At 55.8% G+C, this 17,591-nt stretch overlaps 8 protein-coding genes across 8 annotated transcripts; 4 read left to right on the forward strand and 4 right to left on the reverse strand.

Annotated features, from left to right (window-relative positions):
- Positions 1–1,102: 1,102 nt before the first annotated feature.
- On the reverse strand, positions 1,103–1,869 carry ACO1O0_002067 (L-methionine (R)-S-oxide reductase; the record flags this gene model as incomplete). The annotated part of the gene is made up of 3 exons (XM_083191544.1): positions 1,103–1,396; positions 1,711–1,815; positions 1,867–1,869. 3 exons carry the CDS (start codon positions 1,867–1,869, stop codon positions 1,103–1,105), a joined length of 402 nt encoding a protein of 133 aa, XP_083052758.1.
- Positions 1,870–2,416: 547 nt separating this feature from the next.
- ACO1O0_002068 (uncharacterized protein) lies at positions 2,417–3,525 on the forward strand (the record flags this gene model as incomplete). Its single annotated transcript, XM_083191545.1, has 2 exons — positions 2,417–3,408; positions 3,471–3,525. The coding sequence occupies 2 exons, from the start codon at positions 2,417–2,419 to the stop codon at positions 3,523–3,525; spliced, it is 1,047 nt and encodes a 348-aa protein (XP_083052759.1).
- Positions 3,526–4,258: 733 nt separating this feature from the next.
- ACO1O0_002069 (SCP2 sterol-binding domain-containing protein) lies at positions 4,259–4,780 on the forward strand (the record flags this gene model as incomplete). The annotated part of the gene is made up of 3 exons (XM_083191546.1): positions 4,259–4,274; positions 4,349–4,549; positions 4,617–4,780. The coding sequence occupies 3 exons, from the start codon at positions 4,259–4,261 to the stop codon at positions 4,778–4,780; spliced, it is 381 nt and encodes a 126-aa protein (XP_083052760.1).
- Positions 4,781–4,969: 189 nt separating this feature from the next.
- On the reverse strand, positions 4,970–6,322 carry ACO1O0_002070 (2-nitropropane dioxygenase; the record flags this gene model as incomplete). The annotated part of the gene is made up of 6 exons (XM_083191547.1): positions 4,970–5,084; positions 5,140–5,319; positions 5,375–5,460; positions 5,511–5,539; positions 5,590–6,132; positions 6,205–6,322. The coding sequence occupies 6 exons, from the start codon at positions 6,320–6,322 to the stop codon at positions 4,970–4,972; spliced, it is 1,071 nt and encodes a 356-aa protein (XP_083052761.1).
- A 429-nt stretch (positions 6,323–6,751) lies between these two features.
- On the reverse strand, positions 6,752–7,901 carry ACO1O0_002071 (NADP-dependent oxidoreductase domain-containing protein; the record flags this gene model as incomplete). Its single annotated transcript, XM_083191548.1, has 3 exons — positions 6,752–7,519; positions 7,577–7,731; positions 7,784–7,901. The coding sequence occupies 3 exons, from the start codon at positions 7,899–7,901 to the stop codon at positions 6,752–6,754; spliced, it is 1,041 nt and encodes a 346-aa protein (XP_083052762.1).
- Positions 7,902–10,958: 3,057 nt separating this feature from the next.
- Positions 10,959–12,438, forward strand: YCK2 (kinase-like domain-containing protein; the record flags this gene model as incomplete). The annotated part of the gene is made up of 3 exons (XM_083191549.1): positions 10,959–11,087; positions 11,150–11,219; positions 11,276–12,438. The coding sequence occupies 3 exons, from the start codon at positions 10,959–10,961 to the stop codon at positions 12,436–12,438; spliced, it is 1,362 nt and encodes a 453-aa protein (XP_083052763.1).
- A 913-nt stretch (positions 12,439–13,351) lies between these two features.
- ERP1 (emp24/gp25L/p24 family/GOLD-domain-containing protein) lies at positions 13,352–14,156 on the reverse strand (the record flags this gene model as incomplete). The annotated part of the gene is made up of 3 exons (XM_083191550.1): positions 13,352–13,501; positions 13,574–13,879; positions 13,953–14,156. 3 exons carry the CDS (start codon positions 14,154–14,156, stop codon positions 13,352–13,354), a joined length of 660 nt encoding a protein of 219 aa, XP_083052764.1.
- A 464-nt stretch (positions 14,157–14,620) lies between these two features.
- Positions 14,621–16,498, forward strand: SWC4 (SANT/Myb-like DNA-binding domain-containing protein; the record flags this gene model as incomplete). Its single annotated transcript, XM_083191551.1, has 1 exon — positions 14,621–16,498. One exon carries the CDS (start codon positions 14,621–14,623, stop codon positions 16,496–16,498), a length of 1,878 nt encoding a protein of 625 aa, XP_083052765.1.
- Positions 16,499–17,591: the final 1,093 nt, after the last annotated feature.

Here is a 17,591-nt window from a genome sequence, read left to right on the forward strand (position 1 = left end):
CGGGGAGAATGCAGGTTACGGATAGAAGAGAAGGTATTGACGCCCGAAGGTTTGTTTGCATGCAAGTGCGCGCCAATGGCCGCGTACTCCCAGATAGGTGATAGCGGCCCCTCGAGGACGACTTGAAGGCGTGGTTGGGGGGATGAAGCTCCGATGGTGGCTGGGGCCAGGTGGGTTCCACAGTTCGAGGCGCGGGCTGGAACAGCGGAAATCGGGGTGGCTGGTGCTGTGGTGGACAACTTGGCTGGAACCTGGAACCGACAAGCTGAAGCAGCCCTGTCTGGCCCCCCTGGAAGCCCCGGTGACAGGGGTCTTTCGGCCTATCACAGCCAACAATAGGCCTCCTGCCCTGGATGGATCAAACTTATGAATCTCGACCTTGAACCCGGTTACGCATTCTCAGATCCGAGTCCCATCCCATCATCTCATCTGTACGGAGTACTCGTAGGCATCTCACGAGCCGAGAGTATCAAAAACAGGAATAATATTTGCAGATAAATCCCTCCACCTTGTGAAACTTCGCCATCGATCCACTCTCCCTGGGAAAACGGCCAGGCTCCCTCATACAATACTAGTATTAGTTTCATTTTCCATGAAGTGAAGTCACTGCCGCCCATCATCCCCCAGCCACGAGGGGTACGTACGAGTCCACGACTCGACAAGCTCAACAGGGCACTCCCGCCGATGATCCTTCGAGCGCCTGGTGCAGCTGACATGCAGAATGTGACCCTCCAACACGGGCGAATGCGAAATATATTTGGCATCATCATTCGGAGCTGGGCGGTGAGACGCCGTTTCGGCCGTCGTTAACGCTCCCCAACCACGTCGTTCACTGATCACCATGCAAGCCGGCTCATGGATTACTCATGATCCATACAAAAATCCTGCTGACCCGTAGCGATATCATCGCGTGTCTCCAGAGCAGCCATGTCTTGGTCTTCCTAAGCCGCTGCATCAGTTGGCATGGAAACTTTCAGGGCCCAAGACTACGAAGTACGAATACTATTACAATCAACATTCCAACGTCGTCATATTCCAGACATATGATCGCCATCGTAGCCATATGACCTTTCTGTCTTATTAAACAGGATATAAAACCCATCTACCAATCACAGCTCCGGGCGATCAGCTCGGCGAGTTGCTCGAGGTGCTTCTTGTCCACCTCATCGAAGCCGTTCATAACAGCACAGTCAACATCAATAATAGCAACCACCTTCTTCTCGCCACCATCTGGGCCTGCCAGGATGGGAACCACAATCTCACTCTTGCTGTCTCCGTCGCAGGCGATGTGCCCCGGAAACTCCTCCACATTCTTCACCAGCTGCGTCGTCTGGGACTGTGCAGCCGCCCCGCATACTCCACGGCCAAACGGGATGATCTGGCAGGCCACCTTACCCTGAAAGGGACCAAGGATGAGCCGCGGCTTGGTTGACGAAGGATCCAAGACGTAGAATCCTTCTGCGTGTCAGTTGAGCTTTCTCGGGGTTTGGCGGTATGTGGATGGAACTTGCCTGCCCAGTTCACTTCACTGCTAGGAGCCGGTAGAGACTTGTATGCGTGCCACAGAAGAGACGCGGCATTGGCTAGATTGCTACAGTCGTTTCAGTATACCGATATCGTGAGACTGGTCATGAATGAGCGTACCAAACCTGATGAGGCGAGCTCGGTTAGTAGGCGCTACGTAATTATACGCGAGAGATAAAAGCTCACCCAGTTTCGTTGACCATCCAAAAGACCCTCTGCCTGGAGCAGAACCTGCTCATAAGCGTCCTCCTTGGTGACGCCTTCGGCGAAGTTAGAAGCGTCGGCGTGAACCTAGGCGACGTCAGATCAGACAAACATGATAAGATGTAGCTATGGTCTCACCATGGTGAGCTCTCGGGTAGTTGTGGTTGGGAGGGGATTTGAACTTTGGAGCACCAGGGCGACTGGGAGGAGGTATTTTCGACTGGTATGTGCTCGCAACGTGATTGATGCAATCGGTTTCAAACAATTGGTTCTTAATGATACTGCCAGAATCAGAAGGTTGATATCTGAATCTAGTGAGAAATAATTCTCCGATAAAAATCATGGTTGTCTGGTGGAACTGGATCAATCAATGGCGCCATTCCACACATTGCGCGCGCTCTACTTCCCACAATAAGATACTAGATTTAGCCGAAGACCACGGCATGGCCGTTGATTTCGCATATACTTCATCTCCCATATCACTTTATTAGCTGGACTTGGCTTGTCTACGGTGTCCTCATCATAGATCATTGAGTTGGCGCTGATTGACCAATCATGGTGCTATTAGTCAAATAAGAGTGGGACACTCGAGACCCTTGGATGGAAGCTGACTCTCAAAATCATGGCCAGAAACACAGAACCACGAATACTCCTCCCGTCACCGCGTAGATAGTCGACTCTGGAAGCCATGAGTTGCCGCTCGTCATGGCGGTACTGCGCGCCAACCCACTACGGGCGAATCGCTAGCCCTCAGCTTCTGGTGCGGCCGTCCCAAACACACTCGATATACTACCGTGCACCTGGCCTCTCGATCCAGACACGATGCAAACACGACAAGAGCCAAACCCCCCGAAGCGAACTCCTCAACCCTCCCGCGACGACGCGCCCGCCACACCTTTCCGTCCCGAACCGCGAAGCCTTCGAGAGCCACTGGAGGTACCTCTTCGAGGTGGGCAAGGGCTACCTCAACTTCTACAAGAACGGCATCAAGAACGTCTGGACCAACCGACGCCTAGTGCGTGAGAAGCTCGAGCGAACGCCCAAGGATGACCGCCCGTCCATCTTCAACCCGGGCTACGTGCCGCGGACCTTCTCCCGCGCCGACTGGGTGCTGCTGTGGCGGACGCGCCACGACATGATCCGCCTGCCGGCGTTTGGGCTCATGCTGATTGTCATTGGGGAGATGACGGTGCTCGTGGTGGCGCTCGTCGAGGGCATGGTGCCGTACCCGTGCCGGATACCGTCACAGATCTTCCACTCGCAGCAGCGTGCAGAGACGCGGCGGCGGCTGGTGTTTGACCAGTTCGAGGAGCGGTACAAGGGCGGCGTGTTCGACCCGCAGCTGACGCTGCACGCGGCGCGGAACCACGTGCTGCGGTCGCTCTACATGTCGGGAGACATGTGGGAGTACCTCAACGTGGTGCCGCCGGGCATGTGGCAGGCCAAGGGCCGGCTGCGGATGCTGTTCCTCGAGGGCGACGACAAGAACCTAGTCGAGGACGGCGGGCCCATGGGGCTCAACAACGATGAGCTGCGGATAGCGTGTGCGGACCGTGGCATCAATATCCTGGACAGGAGTGAGACGGAGCTGCGAGGCTGGCTGGGCGACTGGCTGCGGCTCACGGCGGCGGAGGATGCCATGGAGAGGCGCCGACGGATGACGGTGTTGTTGCTGACGAGGTATGTCTTGTTATCGGCTACGTTTTACAGCCTTTGGTCCTACATGATACTAACCTGGATAGACCCGAGCACTGGCCGCAAACTCGGGACTTCCCGATCCCTGAGTGGGTGTTGTAACCTTTTTTGTTTTTAGACTACCGAGGGATTGTATACTAGGCTGGAGTTCCGGTGGGATAGATTCTACTACTACTTCTGGCTGAAATACTATAATACCACTGCTGTGTAGTACGAGTAATGTTGAAGCTAGCACAAGACACCACAAGATAGCGCATCTTCACTCAAATCTCGATAGCATTGGCCCGGAGCCGATTGCCATGTGTTGCCGTGATATCCAGTGGCGTTTTGGTGCTAGGCTGCCAACAGTCCTAGGCAAGCGTTCGGAAGCTAAACCCATTGTGGGCTTGGGGGAGCACGCCAGAAATGGAAGTCTAGCAAAGTGCTGCCAAACGGTCGGCCTCAACGGGGTCTCGGACCAACAGGGCGAGTTGGGCGCCGCTTTGGCAAGCTGCAAGCTGTGGAAGCCAGCTTTTGGGGAAGTTCCGAGGCTCAATCTCCGGCGAGCAGCGCCGGCTGTGGGGTAAAGCTGGGTGAAGCTGGGTGAAAGCTGGGGGTCGGCGAGTCGACGTTATGGGCGAATTCCCCCCTTCCCACCTGCTGAGCTGCACACATGATGTCAGTTCTCGCGACGCTTCTGGCCGAGGTTCCCATCACATGCAATGTGCCCCCCCCCCCCCATTTTCAAATCTCATAAACCTCCAATTTCTCGCACACAACATCACTGCGGTTCTTTTTCCCCAAGTCATCCCATTGCTACACGTCTTCTCCAAGTCGATCCTCATCAACCGCCACAATGTCTCTCACCAACGGTCCGTCAATCCCACGCGCACCCCCACGCTCATTGAGAGTACGCGCAGAAAGCTGACCAGCATCATTCAAATAGACAAGTTCCCTGCCTCGGCCGCCTTTGACGTTATCAACGCGGCCCTCAACGCCACCGACGCGGACCGCAAGGACGCCATCAAGCAGGGCAACGCTGTCTACGCCTTCACCCTCAAGAACGGCGCCGGTGAGACTGAGAGCTGGCACATCGACCTCAAGGAGACTGGCAAGGTCGGCAAGGGCCTGGGCAACAAGCCCAGCGGTAAGCCACCTATCCCCCCCCAAATGTCGCGCGCACCCATGTCAAGTTCTGACGCCCTCGCCCACAGTCACCCTCTCGCTGTCCGACGCCGACTTCGCCAGCCTCGTCGCCGGCAAGGCCAACGCTCAGCGCCTCTTCATGTCGGGCAAGCTCAAGATCAAGGGCGATGTCATGAAGGCCACCAAGATGGAGCCCATCTTCAAGAAGGCCCAGGGCAAGGCCAAGTTGTAAAAGGGGGGATGCGACAGGGGAGTCTTGCTTTTGCATTGCATGTAATCTTATACACTATGCGCTTGGATAGTCTTTTGTGACGGGAGACTAGAGCAAAATACCACGTCGTCTTTTTTTTTTTTAACCAAAAGCCAGGCCCAGTCCTCTTCCTCAAAGGAGCTTTCGTGATTTCATTGCTATGGGTATAACCTACGATCCCACCAAGCCTGCCAGTCTCTTGATCGCCTCGATGGCCTCTCCACGCACCTCTTGAACAATCTCTCCGGCGGGCTGTACCTTGTTCACGAGCCCAACCCCAGTTCCGCTGTTTCGTGTCAGCCAGTTCCTCAAAGCTGTTTCCATTACGCGGTGCAACGTACGCCCAAGTGGTGATTATGTTGGCGGGTTCCTCGGCCCCATACTCGTCCGCAATGTTCTTCCGACACTCCTCGAGCGATGCACCGGCGATGAACTTCTCGTGGATGGGGGTGATGACGGCCCGGCCGTCGTATAGAGGCCCCCACAGAGTGCTTTTGATGATCTCGTCGTGGAACGGAGACCTAGCCCACGTTAATTCACACATTGATGGCGCATTGCACGATAGGGGAAGCTTACTTGAACGTCGCATTTCCACCATCCCGAGTGTTCAGGACGGACTGCTTCCGGAAATCAGCGTAGGTGGACTCGTCCGCAACAGTGAACTAGGCAGGTTAGCAGGAGGTTTGGTCTCTGTCATCGTCACGATACGCACCCTCGTTCCCATAACAGCACCCGAGGCGCCTTAAGCAAGTCAGTAGCCGCTCCCCCATAGACAACGTAATGCAACTCACCCAGGGCCATGACGGCTGCAACGCCGTCCCCGTTGGCGATTCCTCCCGCCCCAATGAGGGCAATGTCCTTGTCGGGGAATTCCTCCCTGAGCATCGCCTTGACGCTCGGCACCAGGCTCACCACGCCCATGCCCCTCCGGAACTGATGACCCCCAGCATCTATGCCCTGGCACACGATGACGTCGGCGCCATCCTGAACCGCCTCCCGCGCAGCCGCGACGTTCCCGACCTGCACAAATACGGCCGGGGGTAGGTCTAGACCCCTGAGGGACTTGATGATGCCGCCGTGGGGCTTGACATTCCCGTCCGGGGCAAACAGCCAGACGGCAGCGGGGGCGTGCTTCCTGATGATGGGCAGGACCGTCTCCGAGAAGAGGCCGACGGACTTGTGCCCCGTGATGAAACCCACGCCCACAGGCAGGTGAGACACGGCGGGTAGGGCGCTGTTGACGCCGAGGCGCTCGCGGACGGCTGCGAGGTTTGCCTCGATCTGGCTGTGGGACTGCGAGCCCTCGGCGAGGTCTGTAGCGCAGGGCAGGAGGCCTGGGACGATTCAGCGAAAAGCCATGATGGATTCCTGATGAATTTGTCGTTTTCTTGGGGACTTGCCTATACCGCCGGCCTTGGTCACCTCGGCCGCCATAGCCGCAGATGCCGCTCCCGCCATCGGCGCATTGCAGACGACGGGCGACACGAGGCCAGGAAACAACCTTTGAAGAGATGGAATAAGCATGGTGAATTGGAAATGTTAGTGAGATTATGATAAGCTAAATTGGCTGGCCAGAGTGTTGGGGAGGAAGAGATCAAGTTCCATCGCGGGAGGCATGTGAGGTCACGGCTTTATACGGGTAAGCCGTCTGCCACGACTGACCTGGGAGTAGTACTACCTTACCTTATGAATACACATGTGTAAGCCACCCCATGTCGTCACGATTCGACGTAATCAGAAATGCAGATTTCCGATTACTTGCCATTTCGTATCACTAGTTCAGACGTATACATCTCGGGTCTCATATGATATTTTCTATCGCAGATGGGAACAAGATTTGGATAGATTCCGCCTACACACTTTGCCTCGGTACTAGGTGCTCGAAGCCCATATACTTTCGGTACCCTCTAAGCTCCTCTAAGCGGACATGCCTCGCCCAAAAGAGGCAGTTCTCTAGAATCGTGCCACGACTTTTGGGGGCTTGTTCCCCAGTATTAGGTCAATCTCATCCATAATCTCTGGGGTCAGCTTGGCCACCGCCCCAAGAGCTCTAATATTCTCATGCACCTGCTCAACGCTGCTGGCACCAGTGATGGCCGAGCTCACGTTGTCGTTGCGGAGAACCCAGGCCAGGGCCAGAGTCGCAAGCTTGATTCCCAGCTTCTCGGCCACGGGCTCCAGGGCATTGACAGACTGGATGATGGCGTCCCACTTGTCCCCGGCGTTCTGCTTCATGTAGCTGTTGACGAAGGGGACTTCGGTCTGGGCGAATCGCGAGTCCTTGGGGATGCCGTTCTTGTACTTGCCAGTAAGGATACCCTTGTTGAGCGGCGAGAAGATGGTCAGGCCCAAGCCCGTCTCGCGGTACAGGTGCGCATACTCCTTCTCGACCTTCTCGCGAGCCAGCATATTGTAGGCGGGCTGCTCCATCAGAGGGCCAATCATCCCCAGCTTGTCAGCATACCTCCAAGCCTGGGCAATCTCGTCGGCGTTCCACTCCGAGGTTCCCCAGTAGAGAGCCTTGCCAGTGTTGATGAGGTGGTTGAAGGCCCGTACCGTCTCCTCGATGGGGGTCTGGCGATCCGGACGATGGGCGTAGATCAAGTCGACATAGTCGAGCCCGAGGCGCTTCAAGGATGCGTCCATACCCTCCAGAACGTGCTTCCTCGACAAGCCCTTGTTGTTGACGGGGTTATCCCCAAACGCCGTTCCCCAGTACAGCTACAGTTACGTTAGGGGCTAGAGGCTATGGTCCAGGGGCCCACAGGGACGACGCACCTTGGTTGAGACGACCAGGTCGTTTCGTTTCCAACCAAACTTGCGGATGGCCTCGCCCATAACAACTTCGGACTCTCCCTTCGAATACTCCTCGGCGCAGTCAAAGAAGTTGACGCCGCAGTCATAAGCCGCCTTCATACACTTGAAAGTCCCCTCTGAATTATCTTCTTAGCTCCTCTTGTTCTAATTCCATGAGAAGATACTTACCTCGATCGACATGCCCCCCGTAGGTAAGCCAACCCCCCAGCGAAATGGCCGAAACCTGGAGACCAGACCGGCCAAGGAACCGATATTCCATCGGCGGGAGATCGCTCGGCTTCGACATGATGATGGATATCAGGGGTAAGAATGTATCTTCGGGGTATTGATCAGACTGTGTAGGTTGTCAAGTATAGGTTTGCTCTACTCCATAGCTGTACATAGTCATAAGTTAAATGCGGGGTTATGATATGTAATAATATTCTAGATCCTCCTTTTGACGGCGTTGCGGGCCGCATCGAATCCACGCCGAGCCCAAGGTGAAGCTAGTAGGTCAGTTACAACAATTCCCGCCTCGCTAGCATTGCTATTAGTATCAAGTAAAAATCTCAACCCCATTTCCTAATATACTGAGCGAAGAAATCATCTTGCGCAACAAGCCACTTGGTTGGTTGCTGTAGGGTAATCGGCGATTTGGCGAGAGTAGCAATCATATTCATACGTAGAAGAATCCAAATCCGCTGCAACAGCATCACTGCACAACAACCTGCCGGCAGGGTTATGGATGAGTACCTATACGACCTTGTCGGCCACTCAGTGAGATTGGACGTCAATATCACTTTGATAGTATCGAGTGGCTGTTGGTATGTCCCTGGTGCATCGGAGGCAAATTGGGGCGGTTGGCTGTCAGCGCTTTTTACATTGAGAAGATCAACAGGGAGTTGCCAGATTTGACACATGGGAGAACAACTGGTACCATCGATCGACGAGCATTGTCTTGGCCTAGGATGGACATTCTTGTGAATCTGTGATGGTTGTTTTCGGATCTAGGCTGGTGCTTTATCGGCAATCGCTGATGAGCCTGGGATCCGTCTTTGGGATGCTCACCGCTGGCCCTCAACGCTCGGCAGAATTCATTAGTCGCAAGGCTGCAATTTTGCCTGAGATTTCGTGCGTCCCTGGCGTTTGGCAGCTTCTGTCTGTCCCGAGGCGCATCACATATAATACCCCTTGCTTCCGGGCTGGAGCGACACGCTCACACGGGATGGTTGTTTCCGAGTCTCAGTCCAAGACTCCAAGACGGGTGCCGGGCAGATCGACTCAAGATCTCTAGACATCATCCAACGATGGTTAGCTCTGGCTGCGGAAAGGTCGCCCAGATACGAACACTGCTGCTCTGGTTTTGAGGACGACAAACTGGGAGGAAATTTCGTGACCAGAACCATCGGCGTTACCACGCCACCCATCACGGCCCGTCGGTTAACTTGCAAGTGATCTTGATTGAGCTCCAGACTCCAGACTCCAGACCGACAAAGAGACCCTGGCGAACCTGAACGGGTGCCAAGCCCCGACTAGACCCTCCAGTCCAAGCCTCCAGCGTTGGCCAGCGCCCGTGCGACGTTCAGGAACTTCAGGGCTAGGTACTATCCGGTACATCCTCTAAGCCGGAGATTGCACCTGGCCAGAAGTACCCAGAAGGCGGGGCGTACCTGCGCCCTGTGCTCAGGTACTAATCAAGGGCGCCAAGCCCTTTATTGCCAAGCGGCCCTCAGCAATTCGGCGAGTCCATGCCATCGTCAGTTCGCCACCGCTTCGCTTCGCCCTTCCCGAGGGGCGAAGATGGCCCTGACTGCAGCCTCGTGGAATTCGCCATCAGACTGACTCGAATGGAAAAGAAAAAAAATACATGGAAATCGCAACGCGTTTGGAGATTCCCAGCTTAGACGAGCTTCCGCCCGTCCTCGATTGACCGAGCGATGATGATGAGTGTCTTGGTAATATCCCTGCCCTGCCCGTCCAGCGGTCGTCCAGTGTCCACCAGTGCATTTACGTCTTACGAAGCCAGGTCGCATGCATGAGGTGCATTGGGAGGCCTTGCATCGGTGGGGCAGCGAGTGGTTGTTGGCACCTGCCCGTCTGCACCAGTGGCTGTACCAGCACCGCCAGCACCGGTTCTAGCACCAGCACACGCACCAGCACAGCACAGCACAATTCGCTGCGTGGCATCTGCACCTGCCTCAGTGCCTCCTGCAAGCGACTCAGGGCGTGCACTGGGAGGTCACCCCAGAACCTGAAGGCAGGTACCCACGCCCGGCGCCTGCCACCTAGCCTGTCAGCCTACGAAGTACTGGATACCTAGGTGCCAACCAACCACCATACCCGCCCCAGGTGATCTTTCCTACTGTCCCCTTTCCCGTCCCGTCCACTTCTCTTCCCTTTCTCTCCTCCCATCCGCGTACCTTCACCTTCCTCCGCCCAACTTCTCCCCCCCAAAGCCTCGTGCTCTGCTCCTGTCGACAACTCGACTGGGAGGTCGATTACAATTCGGCCTTTCCCAGCCCAGACTGGACGAGCGTCGCGACCGATCGATCGAGCGCCTTCTAAACCCCGAGCCGATTCGAACCGATCCGTGCACCATTGAGCATTCCATTCTCTCGGGCTCACGACATCACATAATCTGCTAGCAAAGAGTGAGTGGTTAATTCTCTGGATGGCGGGTTGCTGTGTCGCTGCTCTGCGCTGTGCCACTGTTCTGCCCTGCTTTTACTACCCTTCTTTTCCTACCGCTTGATCCTGGTCGCCCCTTATTGGGGTTGTGAACTTGGTCGCGCTTGGATGTCTCCCCCGGGGCAAAACCACCTGCACTTCCCGTCTCTGCCATTCCTGATACAACGCATGGGCAGACTGCCGGATGCAAGTCATCTTCGTGACTTATGATGCCGAGCATGTCGAAGGCTGGTTGTGGTTCTGGGCTGCATGTGGAGTCTCGCCGACATCTACATCTGCCTTGGCCCACTGTGCAGAGCCCAAATTTCCATGCTCAGGTCGCCCCAACGCAGAGCTCTGCCCACGTCTTGCCGTCTTGCCGTCTTGTTCCCAGTTGGTGGCCGAGTCAGACTCCAACCCGCCCTTCTTCTTTGCCCCTTCTCCGCATCACGCTAGGAATGCTTATTTTCAGTTGCCCGTTGCTGACCGCCATTTTTAAGTCCTCATTTCCAGGCATCGAACAATTCCCTCTGTCGCACTCAATCAAACACCAGAGGCCCCGTGCCCCCGCCATAACCGCTACCCCCGACAACAATCAGCTTGTTGCCTGAATATTTGTTGCACACCCACTGGCCCTACCGGTCGCCTCTTTCCCCCTACCTCCTGTGTCGCCGCTTGACCGCCTACCAGCCTCAAGATGGCGTCCTCGTCCTCCAACGTCGTGGGCGTCCACTACCGAGTCGGGAAGAAGATTGGAGAGGGATCTTTTGGCGTCATTTTTGAAGGTACCAACCTCTTGAATAACCAACAAGTCGCCATCAAGTTTGTATGTTCCCCTTTTCCTAGGGCACCTTCGTGCCGATGGTTGCGCTGACAGATATCTCCTAGGAACCCCGAAAGAGCGATGCTCCTCAATTGCGAGATGAGTACCGTACCTACAAGATTCTTGTGGGCTGCCGTAAGACTAAATTACGACCAGATTTTGCGAAGTTCTCGAGCTGACCTTTTCTGTAGCCGGCATTCCGAACGTCTACTACTTCGGCCAGGAAGGCCTCCACAACATCCTGGTCATCGATCTCCTTGGCCCCTCCCTCGAAGATCTCTTCGACCATTGCGGCCGTCGCTTTACCATCAAGACAGTCGTCATGGTGGCCAAACAGATGCTCTCTAGGGTCCAGACGATCCACGAGAAGAACCTCATCTACCGCGACATCAAGCCCGACAACTTTCTGATTGGCCGACCGGGGACTAAAGCATCTAACGTCATCCATGTTGTTGACTTCGGGATGGCCAAGCAGTACCGGGATCCGAAGACGAAGCAGCACATTCCCTACAGGGAGCGCAAGTCTCTGTCAGGTACAGCCAGATACATGAGTATCAACACCCATCTCGGCCGTGAGCAGTCTCGAAGAGATGACCTGGAAGCTCTTGGTCATGTTTTCATGTACTTCTTGCGAGGTGGTCTGCCGTGGCAAGGTCTGAAGGCTGCCACGAATAAGCAGAAGTACGAAAAGATTGGGGAGAAGAAGCAGACGACAGCTATCAAGGATCTTTGCGAAGGATTCCCTGAAGAGTTCTGCAAGTACCTTACCTATGTCCGCAACCTTGGTTTTGAGGATACCCCCGACTACGATTACCTGCGAGAGCTCTTCACCCAGGCGCTCAAGAATGCGGGAGATATCGAGGATGGCGACTACGACTGGATGAAGATCTCGAAGGATTCGGGAAAGGGGTGGGACAGCAAGAGCCACAGCAATGCATATTTGCACAACCCAAACGTGCGCCCCGGACCGTCTCAGATGGAGCTTCACAGCGCCAATCGTCCCGGGAATACGAACTCTCACCAGCAAGCACAGAACCTTACTGTCGGCCGTTTAAACGCCGCGCAACCCCCCCCTCCGTCACCGATCAAGCAGATGGGCAAGCAGAGAGATCGGCCAAACGGCCCCGGCGCTATATCAGCGCAACGGGGCAGCGGAGTGGGGGGTCTCCGAGGGGATATGGCTACTCCGGCTGGCTCGACCCAAGCACAGTTCCAGAACAGCACTCAGAACCTGCCCCAGCAGAGGGGTCCTCAGCAGACCTCCGGGAGTCAACCCGCGCAGGCTAATTCCCGACCTGCTGATCCTCAGCCTACTGGATTCCAGAAGTTCATGAAGTCGATTTGCTGCGGTTAGCGTGATGGTTGCGTCTTGAAAGGCTTTCCATGCGCGCTCCTCATACTTCTCCTGATCTCCCTGTCGTGTGGCCTTTCGACGAGGGAAAAATTTCACCGCTGATTTGGACGGAACGTGGTCCGCTCCAAAGGTGTCCCTAGCCCTCCCGAATATATCCCTCTAGTCACGACAGGCCCCTTGCTGCTGCGGTTGAAGTTGGAAACTCGCTGCCCCATGGGCGTTCACACATCCATCTGTCTGGGATCAAATTCATTCACATCTTATAGAGTTCAAGCGGCGTGGACCATGTTTATCATGCACCAGGCTTTAAATAACATCACAGCAACAGCGGCGAATGGGCATGGGCTGGGAACTGGCTATTCGTTTATGCCTGGCATTTCATCACGACACTATACTACTACACCATGGTCAGTGCAGAGCGCAGAACGACGCAAGAACGTCGACAGGGGCAGCATTGGGTCTGGTCTGGTGTTAATCCTCTCCTTTTTACACTATCACTCTTGTCTATAATATGTCTCCTCTTAAGGTTGTCATGTCTGAGCGAGCGAAGAATACATGGTTCGGAGGAAGGTGGCGGAAGAGACGACACCTACCAGGGAGTCGGTTGAGCCAACCTGGGTCGCTCTGTCCGACGCGGATTTGTTTGACAAATGGATTCAGACTGAGCGGGGAGTTGTCTGGTATCACTGTAATGAAAGGAGGCGTCCTAGACATCATTTCTTTGCCATTGATTTATAGATTTCAAACCGTCTTACGTGACGACGCATGCATTCGCTATAACTAGCACCCCTGTGTGCCGATTTTTGACCCTCGCATAACGACTACTGGTAGGCAGGAAGACCGCTGCCGACCCTCATGTACCATTCATCATTGCCAACCTGTGTTCCACCCAACTCCAAGAAAGACGCCGGCTTTACGTGAGCTTCTGCTTGATGAAGAACGAACGCAGGTGGGATAGCTGCCAGGCACAGGTGACGCCCAGCACTGCCAACTGGATGAGGATCCAGCGCACGACACGGCCGTTGGTCGTCTCGGACTGATCTCTGAACTCGGCCTCGCGTTCCTAATATCGAACATTAGTGCTCTGCATGCGCGCGCACATTTAGCCTCGGAGGGCAAGGACGCGGAAACTCACCCGCTGGAAGACCTGCTCCCTCTTGATGTCCTTGAGCCGGGCGGCGAGGTCCCTGATGCGCGTGGTGATGTCCTCGAGCTTGGACTTGTCGGTGCGCTCAATCTCGTTGGTCTCGCCGATGACGACGTCGAGCTGCAGCTTGATGCCGCCGTTAGGCTTGGAGACGCTGGTCCAGCCGCTGCGGCCGGACGTAGACGACGGCGTGAAGCAGATCTTGTGGTTGCCGGACTCGGCCGCGGAGAAGGTGAAGCGCCCGGATGACGAGCCACGCTGGGAGACGACGCGGTGGTTGTTGTCAAAGATTTCCTAGACGTGAAATTGTCAGATTCCTTCAACCGACATTCCCATCCTGGGGGGCAACCGATGGAGAGAAGCTTACTTCCACCGAGATGTAGATGGTGATTCCCTGGTGTTGCTGCCACGCCTTCGACCTCTCGTCCCACTCCTCAGCAGCGTAATGCCCGACGACAAGCGTATCCTTGGGAAGATCCTCGTAGAAGCATTTCGGCTCCGACGCGTCAACAAAGAAGTACAGGGCCTGAGCGACCGAGGCCAGCATCAGGAGAGGCAGTACAGCCCACATCGTTTCGGGAGGGTAGAGGTTCGGATAGGCGGTGGTTTTTGTTGGGGATGCAATTGACACTGCGCACGTGTTATCCGATATCGTGTTCTCACGCCCGGTATCCGAATGAGCGAGGGGGGTTGTGAGGCCGCTGGTCGACGGGGAGGCGATGGGGACGGACACCTGGACACTGGGCGAGCTAGCTTGGCGGCTGGTGATGGGAAGCTGCCACGTTCGAAAAATGGCCCATCAGGGGGGTGGAGGGGTCACGTGCCTCCATCCCAGACATGGGAAGTTGACTTCGCGTCCTCGCCGTCATCGAACATTTTATGTTTGCATGCAGGCCCATCATCAAAATAACCCAACAGCGCGATTCATTTCATCCGGTTATTGAATTTGAACTTCCCGAAAAGACCACGCGACCATTTCCGACGACGCGTTGAGCGGGAACCTGGCTCTGCCATGCCCATTTCGACGTCGCCACAATGAGCTCCTCCGACGTTCGCGACGTTCTCAACCTTCCCGACAGCGGTGCGGGCGCGCGCCCTGCCAAGAAGCAGAGGCTTTCGGCGCCGCGACCGAATCTCAAGGGCCTCGCGCGCGAGGTCCACAACCTCGGAGGCGACAACCCCATTGCCATCGTCCCCGAAGTCACCAACTTTAAGAAGCGCCGCCTAGCAAGCCGGAAACCTGCCGCGAGTTGGGAACTCTCCGCTTTTCGAAACTCTGCGCGCGAGGACCAGAGCCTGGTACTACGGCACTGGAGACGGAAGGGGGACAAGAGCCAGCGTCAGCAGCAGCAGGAGGGCCAACTGCCGACCGACCAAGAGCAACAGGAAAAGCAGCAGGAAGGGGAAGGAGCCGATGTGAAGCAGGAAGAACATAGGCCAGAGTCGGAGGCTGTCCCTGCGGATGACAAGGTTGAGGACTCAGCCTTTGCCAAGTATAACGTTCAAGTGTCAATTCCACGATACTCAGACGACCAATACAGACAGTATCTGACGAGCGACGACTGGACCAAGGATGAGACGGACTACCTGATGGGGCTTGTTGGGGACTTTGATCTACGCTGGCCACTGATATGGGACCGGTATGAGTGGAATCCGCCGGCTACTAATGGCGAGGCCGATGCGGATGGGGATGAAAGCAAGGCCATCGTACCCAGGACCCAGGCGCGCACCATGGAGGACCTGAAAGCGCGCTACTACGAGGTGGCGGCCAAGATGATGGCCGTCCAGAAGCCAGTGCAGTTCATGACGCAACCCGAGTTTGCGTTGCACGAGATGATGGCGCATTTCAACCCGCAGGAGGAGAAGAGACGCAAGGATTTTGCCCTGAACGCGTTGGCACGATCTAAGGACGAGGCTCGCGAAGAGGAGTCTCTCTTGGTGGAGATTAAGCGGATATTATCTAGGAGCGAGCGCTTCAACGAGGAGAGGAGAGAACTCTACAACCGCCTCGACTACCCACACGCAGAGACCGACATTAGCAACTTCAAGTCATCGGCTGGGCTGCAAACACTCCTTCAGAACCTCATGTCGGCCGATAAGTCCAAGAAACGCAAATCACTCATGGGTCCTGATGGACCCAGCCCAGCGAACCCCGTCGCTGCGCAGAGTCAACCTCCAGAAGCTAGCCGGCGGGAGAGCACTGTCGCCTCTACTGCCGCTCCTACGCCGACTACGGGGGGCAAGAAGAGCCAACAGCAGCAACAACAGCCCCCTGAGCGTCCGAAACTCACAGCAAAGGAAGAAGAAATCTACGGCGTCACACATCACGACCGACTGGGATCTGGCCCCGTCTTCCGGACCGAGAAGATCAACAAGCTTTTCTCACACAAGTCCAATCAGCAACAAGCGCGGATCAATAATGCTCTTCTGGAGTTGGATGTCCCAAGTAGGCTGGCGATGCCGACTGCTGCCACGACCCAACAGTATGAGCAGCTACTTGCTGCTGTCAACAGTCTTCTTGACGCGCGCAAAGTCTCGGACAAGCTAGATGCCGAAATCAAGCTGGAACAAGCCAAGAAGGCTGAGCGAGAGAAGGCACAAGCACCGACAGAGTCTGGTCCTCGGGAAGCGGAAGGGGCAGATGACGAGAAGGCAAAGGCTGGCCCTGACACCGCTATCGAAACAACGGAAGAGAAAGCTCCAAAGAGTGAGGAGGATCCGAAGGGCGAAGACAATGCTGACCCGGAGAAAGAGGGCGACGGAGGCGGCGGCGAGGAGGCAGCCGCCGCGGGCGGGGAGAAAGGGGAAGGGGAGAAGGTTACTCGGGGTGGGAGCAGAGGCGTCGCGCACAAGCGAAGTGCGAGCGTCCTTAGCACTGTTAGCGATAAGAGCGCTAAGAGGCAAAAGAAGTAGTCAGGTACCGTCAAAGTATCTCTACTTGTGCTCTCCCCACGCGCCTTCATCCTCGTGCCGGGGGGATGGTGCCACAGAACGAGGTCTGGCGCGAACGACTGGCTCTCGAGATATCTGGACGTCATCCTCAAATAGGGGGCTACTATTTATGGTAGCAGTATTGTATCATAGTATTGTTGCCCAGGTGAAGAAAATCAGGGCTCTCTAGTCTGCGTACCAAGCGCGGGGTGTCGCAGGGGTTGAAAGAGGTCGGTGAAAGCAGGGATAGGAGCAATATGAAACATTAATTGCCAACAGCAAATCCAGACCCGAGTCAATCTATCGCGTGACAGTTAAGGGCATGTGGCAGTTCAGGGCGCTAGAGGCGAAGTCCTATAGGTCGGTGGATGGTCATGAAGGCGCGGTGGTGGTTGAAAGATGCGACAGGCGAGGGGGAAAAGAAGGGGGGTCGCGGCCGGGGTGCCACAGCGCTTGATAAACATCAGGTAAACAGGACATCTGGTGGCCAGGGGATGATTAAGACTGGCTTGGAATGGGCGCGAACAGGTCTGTGACCCAAGTTGACGGGGGTAAATGGGAGATGATGCAACTGTCTCTGTGGAAGGGCATGGGGTGAAGTTCCTTTAAGATAGCTGCACCTCATCGGCGGCTGTAGCGAAGACATCCCTGGCAAGTCTGAAAATAGATGGCTACGCCTAAAAATATATGCCGTACATGGAGGGGGCGTGTGCAGAGCTGGGCTCTGGGGGATCCGGGAGAGTGGTCAACATCACGGTAGTGTACTGCGTTGGTTGACGACAGGTTCGATGGACACTGGAGGGTGTAGCGGCCAACGTCGGGGTGGCCTGACCCTGAAATCAACAGTGGGCGGCTCGAGAGCGAAGAGCCCGACGAGATGTTCGCATTGAGCAGCCATGACGCTTCTCAGGATGGTCCATCCAAGTCCACTTCGACGGTCTGAGAGCTGGGGATGGTGCTTCGGCGTCAAGCCAGGCCTCGGGATTCGACAGACTGGGCAGGCATGTTGCGCATGATGAAGGCATCGCGGCTAGGTGCTCAGTGTCAGTGGACACTAGCTTGCCGCCCACATGTC

Source organism: Amphichorda felina, assembly GCF_050947745.1.
Source record: "Amphichorda felina strain 45539 chromosome Unknown scaffold_2, whole genome shotgun sequence".
Classification (NCBI taxonomy): Eukaryota; Fungi; Ascomycota; class Sordariomycetes; order Hypocreales; family Bionectriaceae; genus Amphichorda; species Amphichorda felina.